General features: G+C 46.6%; 1 protein-coding gene across 1 annotated transcript; it reads left to right on the plus strand.

The window, feature by feature from the left end:
- Positions 1-366: 366 nt before the first annotated feature.
- Positions 367-882, plus strand: LOC122293664. The gene has a single exon (XM_043102182.1). The coding sequence runs from the start codon at positions 367-369 to the stop codon at positions 880-882; it is 516 nt and encodes a 171-aa protein (XP_042958116.1).
- The last annotated feature ends 860 nt before the right edge of the window (positions 883-1,742 follow it).

The raw sequence follows: 1,742 nt of genomic DNA on the forward strand, positions 1-1,742 counted from the left end.
TATGAAAAAACAAGAGAATCCTCATATGGGAGAATATCTGATATGCAATTATCATTTTAGAATATAATTTGATGATGATGATTGTGTTGAAGTTTTTTATACATATTATTTTGGTAATATTTCTCTTAAAGTTTTAAGGAGGTCCAATGATATTATGTGATATTGTAGGATGGATCAGGTGACATCAATATATTATGGGGGAATTAAGCACAACCAACAATGTATAATAGTGGGTGAGAGTGAGCACATTTGGTCCTCTCTCACCTACTGTGAGTGGAGGTGTTCTCTCTTGCCTACTGCGAGTACATTTTTTTCCTTGTTTATTTTTCTAAAGTACTTTTCCCTTAACGGTGGGCGGTGAGTGGAATGGCGGATGACCTGGAAGGACTGTATGGCCACATATCCTTAATGGAATCTGAGGAAGAGGTGGTGTTTGTTGATGAAGCGGTGGTTTGTGATACCGTCTACAGGGGTGAAAAATGCTTGATAATCCAGCTGCTGACTATGAAACATTACAATAAGGAAGCATTGAAGCAGATGCTGCGAAGGATCTGGCGGCCGATAAAACCGATGCATATTCAGAACCTTGATTCCAAATTTCTCATTGCTGAGTTTGAGGAGATAAAGGATAAAGAGCGAGTGATTCGAGATGGTCCCTGGACATTTGACAAACAGCTGGTGCTGGTGAAAGATTTTGATGGGGCGCAACAAACCCAAATGCTGCAACTATCCGAGGCGTTGTTTTGGGTACGAATCCACAACTTGCCACTGATGGCCCAAAACGAGACTGTTGGAAAATTGATTGGGAGTGCGCTGGGAGTTGTAGAAGATGTGGATTTAATCGAGGGCGAGCTTTCATGGGGCGAGTTCATGCGGATTTGAGTTCGCTTGGACATAACGAAACCGTTGCTAAGGGGCAAAAAGCTATGTATTGGCTCTAGCGTTCCATATTGGGTAAGATTTACTTATGAGAAACTACCGGATTTTTGCTATGTGTGTGGGAGAATCGGTCACTCCTAGCCAGACTGTGATCAACGGAGTGGTCTGGACCCAAAACAGAGTCTCCTTCCCTATGGTGATTGGTTGCGGGGAGTGGGTCGTGAAGGAAAGCCTACAGCATCGGGGAGTCCCCAACCGACGGATGTCCACTGCAATACGAGCACAAATGAGGAATCTGTTACTGTTTTCGTAGCAACAAATGCTCCGGTAGTAGCTGAGGGGGAGAGGAATGAAGGTGGCGGCCTTGGTTCCGATAGGATGGAAGTAGCACCATAAGAGGAAAGGGATGAAGCCATGGGCCAGGCCAAGGACGGTTTGACTGTGGGCCTATCTATAGGCTTGAGCGAAAAGGACATGGAGCCCTCTAAGTTGGTTGGTGACCAGGCTAAGGGGCTGAGGGTAAAGGGCTTGGAGACTCCTAAGATCTGCCTCTGGAATAAAGACCAGCCCCTGCAGCTACCTGGTAAGCCCACGGGAAGATGGAAGAGGAAGAACCCAGGGGGTCATGCTACGAAGAACTCAGTGCTAAACGGTGAGATTGTAGTGAAGAGGAAGGCATATCCATCACCCTCGTCAGACGTTTCACCGGCCGGGGGAAAGAAGCAAAAACGTGGAGCCCTCTTGCAAGATGTTGGCGACCAGCTCCATGAGGTCCAAATTGATGTATTGGCAGTGGCTGGTGTTCAGCCCTGCTAGCAACCATGAAAACCCTGGTTTGGAATTCCCGTGGGCTTGGGAACCCA

The sequence above is a fragment of the Carya illinoinensis genome, chromosome 14 (genome assembly GCF_018687715.1).
Source record: "Carya illinoinensis cultivar Pawnee chromosome 14, C.illinoinensisPawnee_v1, whole genome shotgun sequence".
In the NCBI taxonomy this organism is placed as follows: Eukaryota; Viridiplantae; Streptophyta; class Magnoliopsida; order Fagales; family Juglandaceae; genus Carya; species Carya illinoinensis.

Excerpts from the sequence above, each read along its gene's own strand:
- LOC122293664 (XM_043102182.1), top strand. The coding sequence starts at position 367 with ATGGCGGATGACCTGGAAGGACTGTATGGCCACATATCCTTAATGGAA.